This window comes from Anser anser (genome assembly GCF_964211835.1).
Source record: "Anser anser genome assembly, chromosome: 14".
Classification (NCBI taxonomy): domain Eukaryota; kingdom Metazoa; phylum Chordata; class Aves; order Anseriformes; family Anatidae; genus Anser; species Anser anser.
Genome location: NC_139735.1, coordinates 8928601 through 8950538, shown reverse-complemented (window position 1 = coordinate 8950538; position 21938 = coordinate 8928601). Strand labels below are relative to the sequence as shown.

Sequence of the window (21938 nt, the reverse complement as noted above, 5' to 3'; positions counted from 1 at the left end):
CCCCATTGCTTGTCGTTCTTTCTGGGGAGCAGCAGAGAGGAGGAGGAGGAGGAGGAGGAGGAGGAGAATGAAGATGAAGATGAAGTTGAGGAGGGCCCCCTAGGAGCTATGCTGTCTCAGTGCCAAGTGGAGCTCCCAGCTGCTCTCAGGATCCCAGTGGTCTTCAGAGAGCATCTTCCAGGGGCCGTGCCCGCTAAGCAGGATAACCCAGGCAATTGAGGAGTAACTGTGAGCAGTAATGAACGGGGACAAATCCTCCATCCTGACACAGAGCTCTGGCATGCAGCACTTCTGAGGAGGTGGCCGGGGGCACAGCAGGACCCCAGCATCACCCCTGACCCTCTGCACCATGGGCAGCTCTGCAGGATGGCAAGCAAGACGAGACTCTTCCACGAGCACTGTTGAAAACGATTTTTTTGTTGCTGCTCAATAAAATCCTGCCACAACAACACAATATCCTCTCACCATTACTAATCTAACTCTCCCTCCAGGAAATTCAAGGCAGGAAACATTGCCTGCCTGCCGAGGTGTTTTATGGTACAATTCTTTGAGTGGTACCTCAGCCCTCTGTGCCATTACTTGATGTTTGTGAATTTAGGAAATGCCATTCAATTACCCTACAAACCGATTAACACGTTGCATTTAGTTATTTGGTTCTGCTCTATTTTATATCAACACTTCTCTTTTAGTGTATTATCCTACTTGTTGCTGGCCAAAGCACACCTCAGGCCAGTCTAGACCTTGCTCTTAACGCAGTTTTTCTCCAAGGCTTCATCGGCATAAACGGTTTGTTACTGTGTTCTTCCTCAATGTGGGGAAAAACAAAATGTTTTGAAAGAAAATTGCTTGGTGATGCTGTCTGGGGGGGGCTGGCTGTGTCAGAGCTGCTGCAGCGAGACCGAGCTGGGACTTGTCGAGGGATTTGGATGTGAGGGGCCGGATCCTCAGTGCCCTGCTGTAAGCGTACAGCTCCCAGACAGACAAATCATTCCAGACACCCTTCCTGCCTGTGATATCATCTGTGCTTAAACGGCAGGAGATATGCAGGCAGCAATCAGATAGCTGAGCTGCGAGGAGAAATATTGCAAGAGTGCGGCTGAGAGCAGGGGCTTTGCTTGCTCCAAAACTGAATTCCTGTTCTCATAGGAGATGTAGCCCTGCCCCCGTGTGCACAGCTCTGGTAACAGCACCCTGTTTTGTTCGCTCCTGCGTGGGGCACAGCAGCAGCGGGTGCGAGCACCGCGCTCTGCGTTCGGCCTGCGTTTGGGACTGCAGAGCGCTCGCCTCCACACATCCAGCTTTTTGGGGTTCCCCCCCCCCCCCCAAATTGAAAAATATTATTTCTTTTTGTAGCCAAGTGAAGCCTGTGACAAGTTTTAAACTAAAGCAGGGAAAATTAATGAAGATTTTTTTTAGGTCGTGGTAGATTATGGGTTTGTTTGAGGTAGGGAATCTCAAGACCAGAGGAAAAGATTCCTGGGAAGTATCACTGTTATGGGATGACATAATTTTGGATTAGAAATTGGGTAGAATTTACAGATTTGTTGGAAATTTACCTTAACGCAAGGGGGACGCATCATGTAACTACCAGTTTATCCCATTTATGTGGCCACAACCTTCTTGACTAAAAACCTGTACCATCTAAGAACTTGAAATAGCAGGAAGTGTTTTATTTAACCTTTTCTGTGGATCTCATATCATAGAAAAAAGGCTAGAAATAATCCTATGCTCAAACTCATTTTATTGAACCCACCATCATGAAACTTGCATATCCCACAGGGATTTTGACAGGTGACTTCACTCTCCTCTTCCCATTTGCAACATGTGTATGACATTTCCCGAAGCTCCCTCCTCCAAATGTATTGAGACAGTTGTTTTTCACTGTTCCTAATGCCTGTGTCAACCCATCTGCTGCTCGGCAATTACTTCTGTCCCATTCCCTTCTGTTTCTTATTAATCGAGCTCCTTGTGCAATCCCACGTCACACCTCGCCCAGCAGCTCCTGCTGCCCTGCCCTGGCTGCTGCCAATTAGCTCCCATCCTTTCTCATCGACCCTGTAGCAAGACTCTGTCCTCGCACAAATCGCTGGAGGAAGAGGGGACAGGAGCAGTTCCAGTGCTGTCCTGTCTGCCTACCCAGACCTTCAGAAGCAGCAGGCGGATCAGAGGGGGTCTCCCAGGTGGAGCTTGTTAGTCAAAGGGCAGGTGCTGGCCACACAAGAGAATGACACCATTCCCCACCATATAAAAAAGCCCAGAGAGACCAGCATGATTTCTTGCTTCAGGCTGAGAGATGAGGAAACCAGAGAAGCAGCGTGGTTTTTGGTAATTTGGGCTTTCAGACCTAGAGGTGGTGGTGCAGGGTCTGGGGTTGTAGGGCCGAAGAGCTGATGGACTGCGTTCCTGCAGCCTCACCGAGCACTGCAGAGCCAGCAGGTGCCATCTCCTCTGATGGCTGGTATGGGTTCTGAGGAAACGTTTTCAGCTTAGGCGTTCTTGTCCCTGGAGAAAAATCAATATTAATGCTTCTGTGATTACTGCTTGCCTTCCAAATATGCTTATGATCAGTTCAAGAAGTTTGACAGTCACGTCACTCAGGATGCTAAGAATACAACAGAAACAGCTTTTAAATGAACCCTTCAACTCTTGATATTTGTGAATGAGATCCAAAGAACATTACTCATTTATTTTTCAGGAAAATGATTTCATTGACACGAACAGGCCAAAGCCTGCAAGCTCTATTTTGTGATTGCGGTTCCCTTGCACTTTCAGCTACATTTTTATGATTTTATGTGCCCATGCCAAGACTTGAACATCTCCCAGGATAATAAGAAAAACAATTCTGATTTTCTATTTAAAACTCAGGCTGCTTTTAAGCCACATGCATGTATCAGGCTTCTTCTAAAACACAAATGTGTTCTGTCCCTCGCTTCCTTTCGTGACTATATTCAACTCAAGAAGTATTTTATGCAATGTTTGTTTTGCCATAAATCTGTGACAGAGTTGAAAAAACCTTCAATAGAACCTTTATTCTTCACTTAGCTGAAAGTCGTGTTTTAGGGAAGATGACACTCTCTATTTAATGCCATGTAAAGAGAAAAGAAGGGGGGAATGTATGGACTCACCTTCTGTTTTCAGTTGCTGCAATTTTTTATGAATGGCTGTGGTAATAAGACCATTTCACCTGCACAGAACGCCACTTGCTTGTCATTAAGAGGAAACAATGTCCAGGTTTAAGGCTGGTTATTCTCATTGTTTCTTAATCAGGTTCATGCTGATCGTCAACAGATGAATAATTCTTCCTTGTACATAGACATGTCTCAAACTTCTGGAGTTTTAGGTCATGTTTCCCTGTTGTGATGACTCTTGCTATCCCATTAGTAAGAAATCCAGCATACCAGGAAAATACAGAAGAGACTATGGAGAGGTTCACTCTGCAGCATCTTCAAAAGACACTGATGCCTGCCAAACCCCGGATTTTATTTCTGTAAAAGCTGAGGGTGTCCCACGCTGCCATCTCATCACTCTGCGGTACTGCACAAGTCTCCCAGAGCCCAAATACATTGTAGTGTATGTAACATGGTGTGCACTAGTTCAAACACTTTCAACAAATTAGCTTTTTTGCTTTGCCAACTTCCATATGTAATTTCACAACATCTAGTGTTGAGACAGTGCTCTTGTTTGGACAGTACAAATCACTCATTGTACAGCAGGGCGCCTTTGTTAACAAGCTGGGTGTAGCTCACATTTTTGTTTAATTCTTCTGGGCATCTCTCTAACAAACAAGTATTCTTTAGGGCTCAACTCAATAATCAATACAGTTTTGTTAGTTTACAGAGCAGATAATTACTTTATGGGATGACTTTACAAGGTCAGGGAGATGTACTTATATAGTCTGGAGAATGAAGGCAGAGAAACATTTCTACAGAACTCAACAGCAACAGATTTGCAAGTACAGACTACACAACCTTTCCCACCATGAAGACAACAAGAGCTGCTGCCCTTCTTGGGCTACTGTTTCTCGTCTGCTTTTCTGGTAAGTTGTTTTTATTATAGTCTCTCCTTATATCTCTAGTCATCTTGAACTCTATATAGGTCAGCATGCCTTAATATATATGTATCCTAAAATAGAGCTCAGCTTACTGGAGAAGTAATGATTTAGTAATACTCTCTTTAGTAAACTCTCTTTTAATGAACTTTATCCGTGTGCAAATATTACTACAGGTCTAGTAGGATGCCTCTGTCTGATTTAAACTTATTAGACTTAGCGGGGATAATAGTGCTGCAAAAGGAGAAAAGCAAGTCAAAGCTTGTATTTTCACCAGTAATTGATTATTATTATTATTTTTAATCATAGAATATAACTTCTTGTTTACTTGGACTGGATAAAACATTTACAAAACAAGTAATTCTCAGTAGTAAGAAAGTGTATTTAGTTACTCTCTTGGGAAATTAATAATGCCAGAGAAATTTTAATCAAGGACACTGTAACACTTTTATATTGTATAATCTCCATTTTTTGTAGATATTGTTTCTGGTCAACGATGGGTGAGTAGTAGATCTTCTCTCTCATTTAGTCTTGATTTCTAAGTGTAGATGAATAATTCATATTCACGCTGTATCCCAGGGGAGTCTTGAGGGAGAATAAAAGAAAATGGAGAGAGCAAGGAAGGAAGAAGAAAAAGTGCCCCCAAGAATTATACCACCTCTTTTTCCCCCAAAATAAGAAAACATCTTTGTCAGAGAATGACACCTTATCAGACTGGTGATAAAAGATGGTAATTAATAATGTAGAGTGAGAGCCAGCATGGCACAGAGGGCCAGCAGGAAATCTATACAACTTTTGAATAACTGCCTAAATATCTTCCCTGTCCTGATTCCCTAAGGAATGATCACTTTTGTCAGTCATGCATGTCTACAGTGCTGAACGTCATAATGGTGAAAATGTGTTTATGCATACTGTAGGAAATGACATATTTTGTTCCCTCCCTTCACCACGGAGGAATGACAGAGGAAAAAAAAATGACTACCTGTAGCATCCCTATGCTTAGAAAACATGATGAACATGAGCAGATACTTCCCTCCCCTTGGAGAAACTGCACGTCTGTCCTTTTTAACAGGCCTCCTGCAGCGTGTACCGCATGTCGGATAGGAACAATCTTGCCTGTCCCAGGGACTTCCAGCCGGTCTGTGGCACCGATAACGTGACGTACCCCAACGAGTGCTCGCTCTGCAGAGAAATCTTGTGAGTACAAGATCACCTGATTACCCATAATGATGGTTCAGGTAGCAGACGAAAGCCTTTTGAATTGTGACTAATCGTGGGGTGGACTGGATTTTTCATAAGTTTCAGCCTTCCCTAGTGCGCAGGATCTCGTCAGGCTGTGTCTCTCCCGTGTCAAAACTCCTAAGTTTGATTAATTACTGGGGCTTTACGAGTGGAGAGACTTAATGAGTGAGATGACTACATGGCATCAACAGGTTAATCCTTCCTTTCCTTCTCTCTCCTAGTCGTAACAGAGTGATTGACAAAAAGCATGACGGAAGATGCATAAAGGTATGGTCTAAGATCGACTCCTAAGATATCCTAAGATACTCTAAGATACAACTTCAAAACTGCTAAAATTTTTATGAAAATGAAGAATTTCATATCTTCAAGTTTTTTTTAATTTCATTTTGAAAAATGCAAATCTGCTTCAACTGTGAATTTTGAAATGTTATCTTATGCCTAACACCTGACGGAAAAACAGAAGCTTTTGATTTCAATAATGCTTCAGCATTGTCAAAACATTTCCCTTTAGATTTAGAAAAAAAGTTTGTTAAAACTCAGAAATTCCCAGAGGAAGTTTGGATTTTGACTAAACCATAATTTGTAACAGAAAAAAATTCTATCAAAACATCTATCATAAGATTTGTTTATCAATATATAGAGCTACCACGAAGTGGAGAAGTGGCTCTATTTTTAGATTAGTGAGATAATGTAAAGAAACGCTCTGGCTGTGCAATTTACCATAATGCTACAATTTTCATTTCAGTACACTCAGAGTAATTACGGGAACACTGAGGCGAGCCTAAACTCCGTTTTCAAGCGGGGCAGACGTTTCACAGCAGAAGTTGCCGCCACCTAAGGCACATTAGGCACAGATCCTGTGTGACTGTGTTCAGGGTGGAAACCCCCAAGCTGACACTGACGAAACCCATTTCAGGACAGGAAAAAAAAAAACAACAACTAGATACTGCAGGATCTGCCGCACCCACGTCCTCCAAGGCAGAATTTCACCCGCTTGTGTTCCCTCTACATCACCCTGCCAGGCTGGAAGCTCACATCCCTGTACATCTCTGTTTGCTGCGAGCATGGGGAGAAGGGGAAATATCTCTTGCATCATGCACCGTTACACAGGAGTGATTAAAATGCTGTTCTGTGGCTGTTTCAGGTCGATTGCACTGGCTACATGAGAACAACGGGCGGTCGGGAGTCTCTCTGCACCCGGCATTACAACCCGCTCTGCGCCACCAACGGGGTTACCTACAGCAACAAGTGCAGCTTCTGCACGGCGGTGGCGTGAGTGCCGGGCCGGGTGGCTGGCAGGGTGGCTGGGTGCTGGTGTCGATATCTGGAGGGTAGTGAGGGGGCTCGGCTGCTGAAGCGGCTGCGATGTGCTTGTTCATTCTCAATGCACTTTCTTCCCAAAGGAATGGAGAGGACATCGACCTGTTCATGCCTGGAAGCTGCCCCAAGGTAAAGTTCAGAAGTCTCCACTATGAACTGTTGTTATAATGTGCTACACGATGAAAATTCAGTGAGTCATAACTACGTAAGAGAAATGCCTGCACTCTGCTGGCATATTTGGCCTGGAAATAGGATTTGAGGAAAACAGCTGAAGTATGCCAGGGTCAAAGGACACTGAACAAAACCCATGTCTCTGAGGTGCAGTCTCCACCTGCACAGCTTCTGACCTGGGAACAGAGCAACCAGGTGATGCTAAAACCTTGATTCACTGGGAGAAGAGATGTGCCTGAGGAAGGGGTGCAGACTCAACCCTCCCAGGGGAGCACAGGGGCTCAAGCCGCCACCAGCACCAGCGGTGGGATTCCTCTTGTGGGAGAACTTTGTACCATGTACTTTGTAACACCCCACTTTTCGGCACCCCCTCTCTGCTGGGCTGCTGAACCAGAGCAGAGCAACCAGCAGGAGGGCCAGCCTGGGAGTACTGGTGTGGCCATTTCACTGCTCTGAGGGTATTTGTTAGATTTCTTTCCCAATTTCTCACTTTGTACTCTGCCAGGCAAGCATGTTAGGCTTTTCAGAGTTGTTAGAACAACAGCGCCCTGCACCCGAAAAATGCTTTTATGCTTTGCCATATTGTAAACATTAAATAGACATAAAGCAGACATAGGAAAATACGGGGAACAAAAGCTTCACAATGTGTTGTAGCTCCGTAACATGCAGATTGACTGCAGTGGATTCAAGAGCACCGACGTCTACTGCACTGCTGAGTACATGCCCCTCTGCGGCTCTGACGGCAGAACGTATGGAAACAAATGCCACTTCTGTGTTGCAGTTCTGTAAGTACACGGCGCCCAGCACACAGCCATGAAAACACTGCTGTGCCGGAGCCCCAGCACTCCCGTTAGCCCCTCAGTAAATCCATCTCTGCTCCCCGTCCCTCTCGTGACGCTCCCTCTCCTGTGCCCCTGCAGGCACTGCAGATCTTAAACCCAAGTGAGTCTTCTCCTTCCCTCCCTTTCCCTCCCCTCACAATTAAATCCAGATTCCCATTCACAGGCTTGTAGTGTTCCTGACTCCCTCCCTGTGAGAGTAATTTAAACCTTAACTGTAGGATGAGTATCCAAAATTACGGGGTTTGTCCCAAATCTCTTTCCCATGACAAAACATGTATCTTGGGGAACCAGGAGAGAGGTGAAACTGTAAGTGAGGGACTCTGTAACTTGGACAGCACGGAGGGTTGGCTTACATGGGTAAAACTAGCAACAGCACTGGCGGGACTATAAAACTGCCTTCCACATCTGTAATTTTTGATTCCCTCTTTCTCTTCAGGAAGAGCCGGGGATCCCTGACCCTCAAGCACCCTGGTAAATGCTGAGTGCTGGCACGTAACCTTCACCCTCGCCTTTCTCTTACAAAGCTCACAACTCCAGTGTGCTCTTCCCTGCTCCCTGTTGTACATTGGTTTCTGCTTTGATCCATCAATAAATCAAAACCAGCCACCCTCTTTGCCATGGACTTTTTTTCCTTCTTCAGGATAGGGATAATGGTCTTCAGGCTTTTAGGTACTTATCTGTCAGGCAGGAGAAGTTTCGAAATAAACCACAATAAAGACCAAAGTGTAACGCCCATCACACAACAGCCCAAGCCCTCACGAGAGTACGTCACTCCATACCAAACCATCAGAGGAGAAAACAAGCTGCTATAAAATACTACTGCTTTCCCAAGTTCTGTGTTTTACAGCATATAAATGGATTTGTGTTGGATGGACGGAGCCTGGCTTTGTAACAGCACTGAGCCTTGGAGGACCTGGTCCTTGTAGGAGCCTTGGCATGGGGGAAATGGCCCTGGGGGTAGTGTGAATGGGAAACATGGGGCTAGCCCTACCTGGGCATGGGGCAGGTCTGGCAGTGCGTTATAAGGAGGAGGCTTATGGCAAAGGGAGGAGACTATCTCATGGGGAAGAAAATTAGGAACTACTGCTTCCTTGAAGGGTGTGTCCCTCGAGACTCTGGTGATCAGCAGAGAATTGCAGCAAGCTGGGCAAGGCTGTAATGAGCCTAATGAGGACCCGAGGAGAAACTATACTGGGCTCAGGCTTTTGGCTTCTTGGAGAAGAGATCTGAAAAGTTGTGCTTGGGGTGTTTGAGGCAGAGGAAGAATAAGGGGCCCTTAAGGATAAAGGTTTTGGATTCTGTAGCCATAGGAAAGAAGGGCCAGAAAATGTGCTGGTAGCTCCAAGGTGGTTTCTGCCTGGAAAAAATAGGTAATATATGGAGATAGTATGTTTGTGGGAGCCTAAAAAGTGTGCTGGAAGAGCAGTGATGTATGTGAATGTTCATGATGATGTGCTGTCTTTCTGGGTGAGTCAAGGAGTGAGTACGCGAACAGCACACGCAAAAAGTCCCAAGTGCCCCACTCATGCCCCCTTCCCCTTCCTTTCTCCACCCCCCATTTTCTTGTTACATTAAAAGGCAGTTGCCTGTTAAGGCTGATATTGAGGACAAAATCTGTGACTTCCAAGCTTTTTCTGTGGGCCTCTTTTTACTGAAGTAAGCCGTTTCTTGACCTAGAAAGGTTATGGGTGCTTCCCACCAGAAGACAAGAAGCTGTCTTTTCCTTAATAACAGGCCAGAGCAGTGCCCCATCCTAGGAAGAGGGATGGAACTTGCATTAAATTTTTTTCTCCTATTAGTACAAGCAGTATAAACCACAGCATGCCTGTGTGTCTGCTGGTAGGAAAATACAAACTGGAGAGCCATAAGCTCACTGCTAACCTGCCTATGAGGGAAAATTTCAAGAAATACTCTAGCTGGTGGATGTGAGCAGGGACCTTCAGCAAAGGTCACAACTTGGCTGTAACTTCTTGTTGGCCAAGAGGTTTGCTGAGTGGCCACAGACTAGCAGTTATAGCCTTGGCAGGAAAGTATTTTCAACAGCAAGATCCTATGGTGAGCCTCCTCCATAATGGTAGTTTGTGCTGGAGGAAGCCAGATACTTGTGTAGGAGCTCAAAAGGCTTTGGAGAAGCTCAAAGAAAAGCTGCCCTTCTAAAGGGAAATGGGGGGCAAATGGCAAGTACAGGGTACATGGCCATATCCTAGGTGCCTTGTGAGCCTCCAGACAAAAAATCTTTAGAAAATGGTTCAGGTTTGTATCACGTAAGCCTAGAGATTGGCCCAGCACAGGTAAATACTCAGCTCGGTAGCAGTGAGACTGTACCCATTTGACTGGAAAGCAAAGCCCAGGTGCCTTTGTCCTGTCCCGTTTCCTGAGAAGTCAGAGGGACAGAGGAATTCCCCACCTCCAGCAGCAAGTGTTCTCCTTCACATGTTATAAAGAAGTGGAAAGAGGGGTAATCAGGATAATCACCTGTTTGCTAATTTAGTCTCTTCCTTTCTTCGGCCCGCTAGGGATTGGTCCCTGTAGTACATTTTCTAACCAACCCAATCAGTTATGCTGCAGCAAATGAATCGTTTGGGTAGATAAAGAGCTGAGGTATTAGTGCTGGGGTGGCGAGCAGTGACGTTTGAAGCTAGAAAAGGCAAACAAGTGATTCTGCGAGTGGCAGAACTAAGCGTGACTTTGAACGGCGCTGCGGCTGGCGGGCTTGATAACTAAATTATACGAGAGGCTGCGTTGTGAGCTCACCCTTAATAGACATCTGAGAACTCACCTGTCAGTCACGGTTCCTCTCCTGTGTGGGTTTTATGATGTCTAGCGAGCAGCAAACTAATGCTTTTCCAGATGTAGGGCAGTCATGACATTGCTCTCCTGCAGAAAGGTTCCTTTGCCAGATGAAGACGTTAGTGGAAATCTTGGTTGCTAGAAAAAAGTATAAAATGCTTTATTTTTTTAAATTTTTTTCATTCCTGTGCCAAATGTGGTTAGAATTAGTTGCATATTCAGAATTTACTGGGGAAATGAATAAGCAGATTTCTCCATACATGGTACACTGACAACACTCATCTCCTTAGGAATGCATACTAAAATTTTAAAAGATTATTCCTATCTGAACAGAAATTTTGCAGGTGGTGCAGATGAACCCAAATCTTTGCACTGAATCAGCTGGAAATGGAGCTCAAGTCTCCCAGTTCTCCATCAAATTCTGTAGTTGCCACTTGCCGTGGGAGCAGAGCCCTAGCATATGTTTGCGAATGTGAAAAACTGGCAAACATTGACAGCTATAGTTTAAATAGTTCAGGGAGGAGAGGCAGCAGTCCTATGTGGGGCTCTGCACAGAGCTATGAGAGCATCAGTGTCCTTCTCCACCCCAACCCAACAAATTTAGAACCATCCTCAAAAATAGCCAGGGAACAACGTATAATTGGTTTCGCAGACAACACATTCTCATGCTGTGATTTATTTCGTAATGTCTGGTGAGTGTCATCACGCCGCGCTCAAAGCCTCGGAGCTGGCATTCAGTGAGGACCCAGAGAATGAAAATTACCAGCTTCCCCAATGAATCACCGCTTTGAAAATTCACCCTTGTGAGAATCCTGTGACTATTTAGAAGGAAAAAAAAAAAAAAACACAACAGATATTACAGGCCCGAGTCTATCACTCATATAATTAGCCCTTTCTAGGTTTGATGTGGACAGGGCAGCATTCTTAAAGCACCATAAACACGGACAGGACCAATAATGGCTTTAGAAACGAAGTGGAGAAGTTCTCACAATTAAGGTGAGGAATGAGGACAGCTATGGATGGGTGCATAAATACACAGAAAGGCAGGTCCGCGAGCACACTGTGGGCTCTGGGGCTGAGACAACACATCCCGAACAAGTCGCTTGCCGTGGACTAAAGAGCTAGCTGCCTGCAGCATGAAGGCAACAGGCACCTTAGTGCTTCTCAGCCTGCTGCTTCTGTCTTTCTTCTCGGGTAAGTTATCCTTCCTGTAGCCTAGAAAGAAACTTTCCTGACAAGAGCAAACTTCAGAGAGCCTTGATCACCAGATGACGGGCTTGAAGATAAAGCTGAGCAAGTAGAAAATATCTGTGGGACTTGCTCACTTGTGTCACATATTTCCACTCCCTGTGTGCCTCCGCAGTCAATAACACAGTGGAGGTGTCACTGGGAGACAGAATGAGCAAATTGTAAGCGGCTCTTTCAGCAAATGTACCAAAGCAGAGTGTAATTACGAGTTTTGGTACAAATGTTCGCTGGAGAGTTTTGCTGAACCAGTTAGAAAAGAAACTCACACCTCAGGGTCATCAGCTCCTGTTTTGATCCTAAGCATCCTGGTATTTGGTGTTTTCCTTAGAGATGTGGAAATGTAATTAGATGAAAGTTTCAGCTTCCAAATGCGTTGCAGAGAAAAGCTTGAAAATTAAATTCAAATGTCCTCGAGGAGCCAGAACAAAGAGGGCAAATTAAAACGATCCAGCATTTATTTATCTTGAGATTTACACATCTCTCTGATGATCTGGGGAAGTTGACTGATGTTTTTTGAATGTATAGGGCACACCAGTGCCATCAATTGCTTGTGTCCAGCTGACCCAGATCTGGAAGGTTTGTGGCGGCAGTTATCGAAGACTGTGCAGACCGAGAATTATTTATACTTGTTTTTCTGTGAATAATTTGAATAAAGAATTCACTGGAGAAAATTGTGGGCTGTGCATGGAGAAAAGAGGTGAATTACTTTGTACGCATTATTCATTATGAAATATTCATCTGTCTCTAATTGAGTCTTAATTGGGTCTGGGTTCCGTCAGAGTGCTGAAGCTTCCTTCCAAGGCCAGGCAGAATAGCAGCAAACTCTGTGATCTCATATGAAATAAGCAGATGCTAAGAGACATCCTCACAAAGTCTTGTGTAGCTGCATGTAATATTTATAAAAACTATCTAATGAGCTATTTTGTAAATATGCAGATAGCCATAACGGTGGCTTCCCAAAGCAGCCTAGCCTAACCCAAATGTGACAGATGCACTGGTGGCAGGGATAAAACACCGAGAGGCACGACAGTTAGCAGAGGAATTTGGGTGGGCTGACGGGTACTGGTTTGGCTGTGGGTGGGATTTGCAGCCTGCGTGGCGTAGCGCAGGGGCCTCCCATCCTCTTGCCTGGTGCTGAGCACGCTGCTGCAGTGCCCCCAGGCCAAAACCCCAGCTGCCCAGCTTGGTGCTGGCTGTTTGTCCCTCAGTGTCATGCCCCAGCTCCTGCAAATCTTCATGCAACCTTCCCCGGGCTCCCTGGCACAGGCACCACAGGCTCGCCCACCCCGTGGCCATGACTCGAGCTCCGCGCCTGGCTGCGGTCTCTGCAGCGAAGAAGTGCGACGAGGATGTGCTGATGAGCCTCCAGACCAGAGCCTGTGCTTTCAGCGGGTGTTTCTTCTCTCTCGCTGACTGGCACTGCCTGTTCTGCTCTGGATCACGCCGTGACATCCCTTTGTGTCTCGCTCGGGATGAAGTTGTTCCGGGAGTGTCTCGGGGCTGTGCCGTACTGCGGATGGCTGTAAAGCTGACCGCAGGGTCTCCTTTGCCACCTCCACGGTGGGGTTTTATTAACAGTACCAGCCAGTTTTGTTATTCCGAGGTGCAGGAGCCTAAAAGCCTTACAAGTCAATACAGCTTGAAAATCTCTGCCGAGAGTGGTTCAAATCCGATACGGCAGCCTGCTTCCCCGGCAGTGGCTGCCTGCCAGGGAGATGGGTTTATGTGTCTGCGGTGCAGTTAGCAGCTGAATGACTGATTACATGGTATTTTAGTAACATTTTTTCAAAAAGCAAAATACCGAAAAGCAATTCAGATAATGTATTTCCTACCCCCTCCTCCACCGCACAGGATGGCAGAGCAGGGAAAACCTGGTGTACGTTGCACTGAGCTTTGCAAAAGGATTTCTGACTTTGGTTCAGCTTCTCTCAGAAAATAATGCTGATATGTATAACATCTCTGTTTATTTATTTATTTTTGTTTAAATTCCAGATGTAGCAGCTCAAGACATTGAAGAGGTTAGTGCAGCTCTTTGCTTATTGAATCTGCATTTTTTTCCTGATTCTAGAGGAATGGTTTTGTAACGGATCTTGGTGCGTGGTAAACTGGTTTTGCTGTTAGCTGGGAGTAGGTTGGACCTTCCAAGACGCTCCAACGCTTTGGGAAATTCCCCATGGTACAGGGGGTGTTATGTGTGGCCACACTAGCAAATAGACCAGGGAAATGGACAGCTGGTTCAGCAAATGCTTCCCATGATTCAGTCCAGAGTGCATGCACGGGGCTGGGTTTGTTTTCAGCACTGCTTTTGTCCACTTTGCTCCACTGTCCACTCCCCTTGTGTAACAAATGGGATATTCAGAGCTGGTTATTCCCCCAAACTAGGCCCATCTAGAGGAGACCTACAGACTCTGATTTTCCTCTCTCTCTGCCGGGGAGCCAGGGAGCTCCGCGAGCACAAAGCCGCGTGCGGTTGCACAAGGCGCGTGATGCCACTTCGCTGTGAGCTGATTTGGGGCCAACTGCCTGAAAGAGTATCAATGCTGACTCTTCTCCGACATGCCTAGGCTAATCCACTTGTGTCTTTGGGACATCAGGGTTTCTCCCAGATGGCTACAGTTTCCCTCATCAATTAGCAAAAAATTCCCCTGAAAGAGTGCTTCTGCTAGTTCTGGCAGGCCTTATTCTTCCATGTAAATGGGCCATGTCATCACTGCTGCGTTAGTCCTCTGGGCGGGAAGAGAATTACATTAGTGATCTTGTTTCCTATTTGGAAAGCAAAAGAGAGAGTATGGGAGACCTGGAAAGATTTTTTTGGTCATTTTTGTCATTCCTTTTGCAGATTTGTAAAGAGTTTGTAAACAGGAGCGTGTACTGCACGAGGGAGTCCAACCCTCACTGTGGCACGGATGGCGTAACGTATGGGAACAAGTGCGCCTTCTGCAAGGCAGTTCTGTAAGTGGAAGCAGAGGGAGTCAAAATGACAGGTAGCGCTGACTCAATTTCCATGTCTGTAACGCTGGTCTCCATGGAGGGTGGCCCCACATCCAGGCTGCTCCTCTTGTACAGACCAGCCCCTGGTCCTCGCCAGGAGGAATATTTCCTCCTTGGAACAGAGCTGCAAGAATGCAAGTTAATTTTAGATCATTTCTAGGCTTTGTATGATGCTGGTCATAATGCAGAGAAACAGCACAGGGACTGGGAGGTAACTGTACCTGCCTTTACCTCCTGCATGGACTAAATCGGTGCACGTCTTCCTCTGTGTGCCAGAGGCTGAAACTCTCCCTGTCCACACCTCTGGATGCAGAAAACAGTCTGGAGGAACGCAGGGGGCGAGCTGTGCCACATTATGAGTTGAAAGTTTGAATGGACTTTGTGGAACAAGGCACAAAAACTCAGAGAAAGAACTGGAGAGCCGCCTTTTCCTGAGCTCTCTCCTTTTAAAGGAGATGTAATAGGAGTCAGCACCTCTGGACTGAATGGACTTGCAAAACATCAGTTTCCCCTTATCAGTCCTTAACATTTGGTGCACTCTGAAGGCTGCCTCATCCTAGGGGAAAGTAGAGAGGAGCAGGGAGAGGAAAAGATGGCTTAATGCTCCCTGTGAGGCTCTGGGGTACTCTAGCATGAACCAGGCAAATGGTCCTGTTCAGATGGATGAGCTCCCTGTCCCACGCTGCTGTGCTCGTGCTGTCTGTCATATGCTGCTTTCTCTGAGTCTGTCTTGCTCCTTTTACAGGAGGAGTGGAGGGAAAATAAGGTTGAAGCACATGGGGAAATGCTGAGTCCTCACCATCTCCGAGCACCGAACGCTGATCCCCCTTCAGCGGCGGTTGCAGGCGCCGGTGCCTGGGCATGGCAGCAGCTTGTCCTTGTCTCCACTGTCTCTGCTCAATAAAACAAAACTCAGCACAATTCTTTGGCTGGATCCTTTTTTCCGTAACACCCAGAAAAGTGCTTCCATGCAGCCATGCCAGCAGTTAACGTGCAGCTTTTGCCGCACTGTGCTGTTGCATCACGCGGGCAGGAGCAGTGATTCCCACGGCCGTGCCCTCCTCCCCGCACTGCCATAGCTCCTTGGTCCTGTCCCCCTGACACACGGGCACGTGCCTGCTGGGCACTGGGGGTGGCTTCATGAACCTTTGCTCTTCATCAGCATCCTTGGGTGTCCTCCTTCTCCTTCTTCTTTGTCCTGAGAGGGAACTTTGAGTTGAAAACTGTGAACCCACCAGCATTAGCTTCCTGTTCCAAGTAACTTCTCATGCTAATAAAATTGTATTTAGAACAGCACAGATTGTATAAGTGTCAGTAATTTAAAAGAAAATTCCCTGGAGGAGAAAAGCTGTGGGTTTCCTCTCACCACCTCTAGCATAAACTCCCCCTGAATCACACACACCCCTTGATTTTTCAGGGACAAGAATTTGTACTTACTTACGAAGGGGAATGCACACAAACTTTACTGATTTCTTTACTTTTCACACTGCTGCACTCTCTCTTCTTAATGCTGGTTGGAAAATCCTTCTTTGTGCAAACGTGAGAAAATAAATTCTAGAGTCTCTTCCCATTCACCGTGTAAAATCCACACAGGGAAATACCTGTGGCATCCCCTTGTTAAAACGCTGGCAGCAGATCAGTCGGACATTACTTTCTTAATGTTAAACACTTACCCTTCAAAGGGAGCTTTAGATTTTATCATGAGCCTCAGGGGTCAACATATTTTGCAAGCACCTGGGCGCTGAGCACCTCAGCCTCTGGATGGTGTTTGGGCAGAGCCGGAGTGTTTGCCTGTTGTGCCATAGTGCAGGCTTTGAACTGAGCACAATGATCTATAGCCGGGGAGAGAGCCCTTGTTTGGCTCCAAATTGTTGCTTTAGTAACTCAACAGCAAGATATCCAGAGCATGGGTAGGGCCGAGGGGAGTGAGAAGCACCTCCTGCACAAGGATGGGTGGTCACCAAGGACACTGCTGGGGGAGTGGAAGGACCTTCCTCATCCTTCCTCCTACCTGGAGCAGGATGACCATGTCCTATCCTGCCTGAGCTGTCCTGTGATCTGTACCGTGGCTCTGGAGCAGCACCATAGTCAGATCACAGGAACAAAAATACTGTTTTTAAGATGGGAAATGATGTTTTAATGAGAGAGAGGATATGGGACGTCTCTATGCCTGAAGTGGCCCTCAGTGACTCCAAAATCTTCACAGCATCTCCCTGTACCTAATCCTTTTTAATCTGCAGGCTGGAGTAACAAGGACAGATCACAAGAGAACAGAAGCTGTGAGACTTCCCTATTCGATAATCATCATGTATTTTGCTCTGACAGTGTAAATATTGCATAGAAACACCTCTGCACCTCTACAGACCCAAGCACCATCCGCACCACCTCTACTGGCAGAGTGGAAAAGGGGTCCAAGACGTTGTGAAACTATTTTCCCATGCTGGTATGGACCTACAAGTGCCTGCAGCAGGAGCAGGCACAACTCACTGTCCTTTGGTCCGTCACAAAGGCACCTGCCAGCTGCAGAGGACAATCTCAGGGGTGAGGACTCGGTTCATGGGGATCCACGGTGTTGTGCAAACAGAGGTGACATTACGTCTGTACAGAGCAGATCTCAGTAATCACCCAGCTACTCATAACTGTAATCACAGAACGCAATTGCACCTGGAAGTATAAAGGCAAAACGATACCGGGAAGTTCTTCCTGACGGCCCCGGCCGTGCGGTTTTGGAGCGACTTGCCAAGGGAGGGGAGGGCACTCGCAGCATGCGTGCCTCTGTCAAGGGGTGCGTGACGTGAGAGCTCCGACAGCTGTTCCCAGCCCTCAGTCTCGGGGTGACAAAGGTTGTTTGGCTGTAATCTGCTCAAGAGAGGGGCCGTGAGACACCCCACCGACCTGGCTAGAGGAGATTTCCTGGGAGTTGCACTGAACCCTCCATCCCGGAGGTCTTTAAATATCCCCCGGGTGCTTGTCCTGGCTCTAGGTCTTTCCCAAGGCCCGTCCCTTTCAGGACAGCGTGGTGAGCAGGCGCTGTGCTCCTGTGTCCGCAGGAAAATGCCATGCTGCTCAGGGCATGATGGGTTCAGCAGCTGCCAGTGGGAGCAGAGGGAGCCGGCAGCAGGGGGGTGGGCAGGCAGGTGCCACGGGCCCCATGGGGGCACAGCCTCGGCCTCCACGCCAGGCTGGCGGAGGCATCCTCCCCAGCGAGAGGCCAGAAGAGGCAGTGCTGCATCAAGTGAAGGGTCCCTGCCCTGTTTGCTCTCCATTTTGGAGCATGGCACTTGCTTTCTCTGCAGGACGATGGATGCTGGGGACAGAGCAGGGCTGCAGCTGTGGCCGCCGCTGTTCGGGCAGAGCTCGCTGCTGTGTCCGGCCTCGGTCCCAGACACGTACCCAACCAGAAACCAAAAGTTCAGCCAGTATTTTTCCTTTGATTTCCTTCCTCCACATTTTAAGTTGTGAGATTATTATTTTTTGTTTGTTTTGTGCTTTTTTTCTTCTTGGTTTTATTTGACAGCTTTGAAAGATGAGTGAGTCATGAAACACTTGAGATCTCTCCTCTATTTGATAACACGAGCATCTCTGCATCTCTGCAGCTTTTCCTCTCCCCGGGGAGGGAGGTCCTCAGGCACGGGGACAAGGCTGGGGTGGGAGCTGCCCCAGCACCTCTGTGGCTGCCAAGCCCTGCTGCTCACAGGGGAGCCCCGTGCTCCCTGCGCCTGACCCAGCCCCCTCTGCAGTTAAAATAAGGAAGAATTACATCCTTGCATGGTTGCTCTAGCTGAACGAGAGATGCTGCTTGCAGCTGAGCACCCTGCTGTGAGCGGGCTGCCCCCGACAGAGGGGAAGGATGCATTTCCATCTCACAGCTCCGCTCTGCTAGTGGTGCGGCTGATATTTGGTGTGCCAGGGCTGTTGGCCCATTTAACTGGTGTGCTCCACCGCTCCCTCCTCCTCCCCGGCACGGGCACGTGGCCCTGTCACAACTCAGTCGAATCCTTTGTCCTACTTCTTTCTTTGACATTCACAGTGTTTGATGAGGCTTTTTGAGCTGCCATGGTCAATTTGAGGGTGGCGGTGCTGGCTGCAGGGTTCCCACAGCCGGGCTGGGGAGGGAGCTCTGGACTCGGTCGTCCTTCCAGTTCACCCTCTTCTCCCTGTGAGAAGGCAGTCTGGATCAAGATAGGTCGGAAGGGACTTTGGGAAGTCTCTAATCCAGCCTCCTGTTATGGCAGGGTCAGTTCTGAGGTTAGAGCAGGTTGTTCAGGGCTTTATCCTTTCTAACCTTGAAACCCTCCAAGGGTGGAGAACACAAGATCTCCCTGGGCTTGGTCCCAGGGTTTGGTTGTCATCACGGTGAGGAAATTTTTCTTTGTCATGTCTCCATTCTGAGCCTCTTTCCTTTCAACTGCCTCTTGTCTCCCAGCCACACGCTGCTGAGGAGCCTGGCTCTGTGTGCTCAGTAAGCCCCTCGCAGGGATGGGCATGGGCCATCACACCCCCAAATGTTCTTCTCACCACCCAGTCCACCTCCCTCAGCCTCTTCTCACAGGGGCTCCAGCCACTAGTGGCTTTGGTGGCTCTCCACTGAGCTTATTCCCATTTTTCATCATCTTTCTTGTGTTGGGTTGGGGCCAAAACTGGCGGGAAGGCTGAGCTGTGGGGCCAGGGGAAATGATTGCTCAGGAGATAGGGGGAAGAACTGTATTGCAGGGGGCTAGAAACATGTAGGTGGTGACAGCTGCAAGGAGCAGCATGAAGGGGTCAGCGTGTGTTGGGTCCTTTGAGGATCAGAGCGCAGCAGAGCCTGCTTCAGGGTGACATGGCCCCCAGGTGCTGTGGATCAGCCATCAGTTCCCTCCACCCCACCACCACTGAGGGAGTTAAATAGGGGCCCAGGGGAAGCAGGTGGGCCTTTTTGCTGATTCCAGAGCAAGGAGAAGGTGAGTGTCTTGCTTTGGGGGGAGGAGGTGGAGGGGGAGGGTGGTGAGAGGGATAGGGATAGGCAAGGGTGTTGGTGTTTTCCCCCTTCCCTGAAATAAATTGTGTGGTTTAGGAGCTTCTCATAGGAGTAGCTGTGGTGATGGTGGCTGGTGTTGGTGTCTTATAAATTTGCTCCAAAAGTGCTGGAGAAGTCTCCTAATGATGCATGTGGGTTACCACAATACATAAAGGGAGACTGGGGGGATGCATAAGATATGTTCCTAGGGAAAGGCAGGTGTCACACAAATAGTTGCTTGCTTTAAAGCTCCAGTGATAAGATGCTTAGAGGCAGCTCTTTAGCTTTGAGTTTCTCAGTACCTGTGGGGCAGTGAGGGGGCAAAGCTTCAATAGGATCAGCTCTGGGGGGTTCTGGATGGGGCAGGGCTCTGACAGAGCCTCATCCCAGACCTGAAAGATAAGCTCAAAGCCAAGCTTCTGCTGGGCCTGGGGTGTTGCCCTGACCGACGTGAGGCCAGAGCCGAGCCAAGGAACAGCGTTAGTGCCTGCGGCAGGGCCTTGTTCCCAGCTCGGGCAGCGAGGCTTTCCCACGGAGGTGAGAAACGTGGTGGTGCTGCGTCATGGGGTGCTTCCCCTTCCAAGCTGAAATTGCTCAATTAATTGGGAGTGAATAGAGATGCTGGTATTGTGGAAAGGGCTGGCTGTAGCAGTTCTGGCTTTCTTCACAAAAAAAAAAAAAAAATCCCTTTGTGCCTTTCTCTGGGAGGGTGGCTTCTGTGGAGTCACATGTGATAGAAGCATCAGCTGCTCTGCTGCCCAGGCCCTGCCCTGCAAACACGGGGCTTTTTGTCATCTTCCTTCTCTAGCCGTACCCGAATACTTACCCACAGCTGCAACCAGCAAGCAGGCGCTCGAAATGATGCTGTCCTGTTAAGAAGGAGCTGGATGGGACTTCAAAAGGCCTCCGGAGCCTCTTCCCAGCCCCATGCGGGGACTGCTCTGCCCAGGGCATCCCTGCCGGGAGGCTGCAGCCGACGGAGCCCGGCTCGTTCCCGGCTGCCGGGCTCCCTCTCGTGGCTGCTGGGAGTACCAGTGTCCCCCCTGCACCCTCCTGGGGCCCTCATGGGGGGCAGAGGGATGGCCGGACGCCAGGTGGGAGCTTGCTTAAAACGGGAGGGGCCGACAGCCGAGCTGTGCAAAAACTGCAGCAAAATTATTCAGCCGCGGAGATTCAGAAGTTTGTTTTACTGCACGAGGCAGCTGCTCTTTTCAGGACGGGTTCCTATTTTGCTGAGCCCAACAGTTACTCTTGCAGTGAATTACGCAGCTTGGGGCAGGGAGGCATGGCACTGAGCTGTCCTGGCAGACTGCTGCTCACCTGGCAGCCCTTGGGCCCCTCTCTGGAGGCTGCTGTTGGGACAGGGTGCTCTGAATGGGTTTCCTGGGCTCCTGCAGCATGTGTTGCCTCTTGTCGAAGAGCTCAGGGACAGAATGTGGTCTCAGCAGGTCCCCTTGATGTTAAAATAATAAGATGGCTATAATCAATGACTTGCTTGGCCTGACATGGCTCAGCCTGCTGTCTTCATCCTGCTCCCCCAGGGCATTGCTCACCTCTACTGCAGACATTATCGGGGAAAAAAAAGTCAGAGATGCAGCTGAAATTAGCAGGACTTTGAAGCTTTGATGTGGGGAGTGTATTTCAGTTCTGCTGTTGCTGGATGCAGGTGATGAGACTTGCCATCAGCAGTGGGATGCCAGGTGTGACACTTGCTCCACTTTTCACTAAATTCACCTGAGGCTTGGGCTCTGAAGCCCTTCCCCTCTGTGACAAATGAGACCACCACTTCATACCTTTGTATGAGAGCAGCCCTGGCATCGGGCGGTGCTAGTGTGCTCTGCACCGGCAGGATCCCAGCACCCTGCTGCTGATGGTGCCATGCTCTTTGCTGGTGCTACAGGGTCCTGCCAGCCCTGTAGCATCACCCAGGGCTTGGTGGCATCTCTCCGAGGCCTGGTGAGATGCTGCTGCTGCTCCTTGTGTCAGCAGAGCTCTAGGTGGAATGGGAGGCTGCAGTACCGGCGGCGGGCACCGGGTGCTGCCGCAGACTGCGGCACCGGGCTGCTGCTGCGGGCTTGGGAAGGGCCAGCGGGCAGTTGAGACTGAAGGGCTGAGAAAACTCAGAGGTAGAATAAAGTCTTGTGAGAGTTCACAGCGTTGTTTTGCAATGGACTTAAACCCAGGCTCTGCTTTCCGCCCTCCTGCTGGCATTGCCTGGCGAGGGGCTTAGGTGTCTTGGGCATAAGGAGTGTGGCACCCCCCTCCTAGGGCCCTTTTTTTTATTTGG

The 21938-nt window shown here is 48.3% G+C and overlaps 2 protein-coding genes and 2 long non-coding RNA genes across 14 annotated transcripts in view; 3 read left to right on the top strand and 1 right to left on the bottom strand.

Moving 5' to 3' along the window:
* Positions 1–2250: 2250 nt before the first annotated feature.
* LOC310881246 (ovomucoid-like) lies at positions 2251–8232 on the top strand. Of its 4 annotated transcripts, none has more exons than XM_083798303.1 (9): positions 2251–2325; positions 3382–4036; positions 4526–4548; positions 5121–5245; positions 5512–5557; positions 6435–6562; positions 6694–6739; positions 7436–7566; positions 8060–8232. In XM_083798303.1, exons 2-9 carry the CDS (start codon positions 3979–3981, stop codon positions 8103–8105), a joined length of 603 nt encoding a protein of 200 aa, XP_083654429.1. In that variant the 5' UTR covers positions 2251–2325; positions 3382–3978; the 3' UTR covers positions 8106–8232. The 4 variants fall into 4 exon arrangements, with proteins under 4 accessions (XP_083654429.1, XP_083654430.1, XP_083654431.1 ...); XM_083798304.1 differs by having other exon boundaries at positions 2277–2325; positions 3831–4036; XM_083798305.1 differs by having other exon boundaries at positions 2299–2325; positions 3929–4036.
* LOC310881249 lies at positions 2332–21855 on the bottom strand. Of its 2 annotated transcripts, none has more exons than XR_014572272.1 (3): positions 20478–21855; positions 10403–10551; positions 2332–2502 (listed from the first exon to the last, which is right to left on the bottom strand). It is a non-coding gene; the product is annotated as an uncharacterized lncRNA (long non-coding RNA). The 2 variants fall into 2 exon arrangements; XR_014572273.1 differs by lacking the exon at positions 2332–2502 and adding an exon at positions 4503–4633.
* LOC310881247 (serine protease inhibitor Kazal-type 6-like) lies at positions 10630–15948 on the top strand. The gene is made up of 4 exons (XM_083798307.1): positions 10630–11607; positions 13654–13679; positions 14501–14613; positions 15398–15948. Exons 1-4 carry the CDS (start codon positions 11550–11552, stop codon positions 15441–15443), a joined length of 243 nt encoding a protein of 80 aa, XP_083654433.1. The 5' UTR covers positions 10630–11549; the 3' UTR covers positions 15444–15948.
* The window catches only part of LOC310881248, a 17668-nt gene continuing 15303 nt past the window's right edge, over positions 19574–21938 (top strand). For 6 of the 7 annotated variants that reach the window (XR_014572265.1, XR_014572266.1, XR_014572267.1 and 3 more), the window contains exon 1: positions 19574–19595. This is a non-coding gene — a long non-coding RNA (uncharacterized lncRNA). The remainder of the gene's footprint in view (positions 19596–21938) is intronic. The other variant, XR_014572268.1, reaches the window with a different exon arrangement.

Bases quoted from the DNA above. Each gene is read 5' to 3' on its own strand.
- LOC310881246 (XM_083798303.1), top strand. From the start codon at position 3,979: ATGAAGACAACAAGAGCTGCTGCCCTTCTTGGGCTACTGTTTCTCGTC. The intron at 6,740-7,435 runs GTAAAGTTCAGA...AATGTGTTGTAG, and splicing joins TGCCTGGAAGCTGCCCCAAG to CTCCGTAACATGCAGATTGA. The intron at 7,567-8,059 runs GTAAGTACACGG...CTTTCTCTTCAG, and splicing joins CACTTCTGTGTTGCAGTTCT to GAAGAGCCGGGGATCCCTGA.
- LOC310881247 (XM_083798307.1), top strand. From the start codon at position 11,550: ATGAAGGCAACAGGCACCTTAGTGCTTCTCAGCCTGCTGCTTCTGTCT. The intron at 13,680-14,500 runs GTTAGTGCAGCT...TTCCTTTTGCAG, and splicing joins CAGCTCAAGACATTGAAGAG to ATTTGTAAAGAGTTTGTAAA. The intron at 14,614-15,397 runs GTAAGTGGAAGC...CTCCTTTTACAG, and splicing joins GCCTTCTGCAAGGCAGTTCT to GAGGAGTGGAGGGAAAATAA.